This window comes from Echinops telfairi, unplaced genomic scaffold (genome assembly GCF_000313985.2).
Source record: "Echinops telfairi isolate 266 unplaced genomic scaffold, ASM31398v2 ScPeMD7_3509;HRSCAF=4178, whole genome shotgun sequence".
Lineage (NCBI taxonomy): Eukaryota > Metazoa > Chordata > Mammalia > Afrosoricida > Tenrecidae > Echinops > Echinops telfairi.
In genome coordinates, this window is record NW_022107407.1 from 17,980,274 (window position 1) to 17,981,491 (window position 1,218).

The 1,218-nt window shown below is 41.5% G+C and overlaps 1 protein-coding gene across 1 annotated transcript in view; it reads right to left on the minus strand.

The window, feature by feature from the left end:
* The window catches only part of GOLGB1 (golgin B1), a 60,875-nt gene that overhangs the window by 53,284 nt on the left and 6,373 nt on the right, over positions 1-1,218 (minus strand). The window contains exon 4 of the mRNA XM_045294229.1: positions 50-178. Coding sequence (XP_045150164.1) covers positions 50-178 — 129 coding nt within the window. The remainder of the gene's footprint in view (positions 1-49; positions 179-1,218) is intronic.

The window sequence follows — 1,218 nt, forward strand, 5'->3', positions numbered from 1 at the left end:
TTGCTATGCTTAATTACTTAATGATTATGAGGTGCCTTAGACCCCCTACCTGTGCAGCTTGCTCTGCCTTTGCCTGGCTAAGCTGGGCTTGCAAATTGCTAATTAGCTCTTCTTTCTCCTGAAGTACTTGTTTTATCTTCTCTATTTCCAGCTCTTCCTGTGTAGAACTTTTGTCATGCTGAAAATAAGGAGATAAAGTAATCTACTTAAAATAATTACAATTAACATACAATTCGTCTTTTGCTCTATTTCTGGACACAACTATTTGATGTAGAGTTAAATAAATCCTCTGAAAATTCTTTGATTATTCTGTATTTTTCATCCTCATACTCTTAGCACAAATCATCATTCTTTCTAAAAGTTCATTTAACTGGCTCCAAGTAATTCAAAATTTCCCTTAAAACATAACAGAAAGATTTCTCCCAAGTTGTCTCCCCAAATATATGCCAAACCTAGCTGCTTGCTACTCATGGTAAATGACTATACAGTGGAGGTCAGCGAAAGCAGGTCTGAGGTTATTCTCCCTGAAGGTTATCAGCCATCTAGAGCAATCAGACTGTATAGTCTGTCCCACCCTAATTTGGCCCACTCCCTTCCAATAAGGATAGTAGTAGATTGTTTCTCTGAAGGAGAACCCAGAGAGGTCAAGCCCACTCAAAGATGACCACGATTAGGCTGCCATATTGAATCTAGGGTCCACCCTTCTTGTCACCTGTACTCCTAGTCCTTCTCCTTCCTATTATGTGTACACCCTCAGCTCATGCCCTTCCTGTTATGCTTATGCCCATTGTATATCCCCCTCCTATTGCTTGTATTGCCTATTGTACAACCCCTTCCTGTGACATATGTCTTTACCTATAATTAGGGGGCATGCACACATCCAAAGATATATAAGCCTAGTTACCAATAAATCGCTCTCACTCTTAAAAAATGAAATGAAAAAAGACATGCTGTTGCTGTTAGGTGCCATCCAGTCAGTTACGACCCATAGTGACCCTATGCACAACAGAATGAAACACTGCACGGTGCTGCTGCATCCTCCATTGTTCTGTGCCCGAGCCAACTGATGCAGCGACTGGGCCAATCCATCTCAGGGAGGGCCTTCCTTCTTTTTGCCACCCCTCCACTTTACCAAACATGATGTTCTTCTCCAGGGATTGGTCTCTCCTGAAAGTAAAGCCAAATTATCTAAAGCCTTGCCATCCTTACCTCTAACAA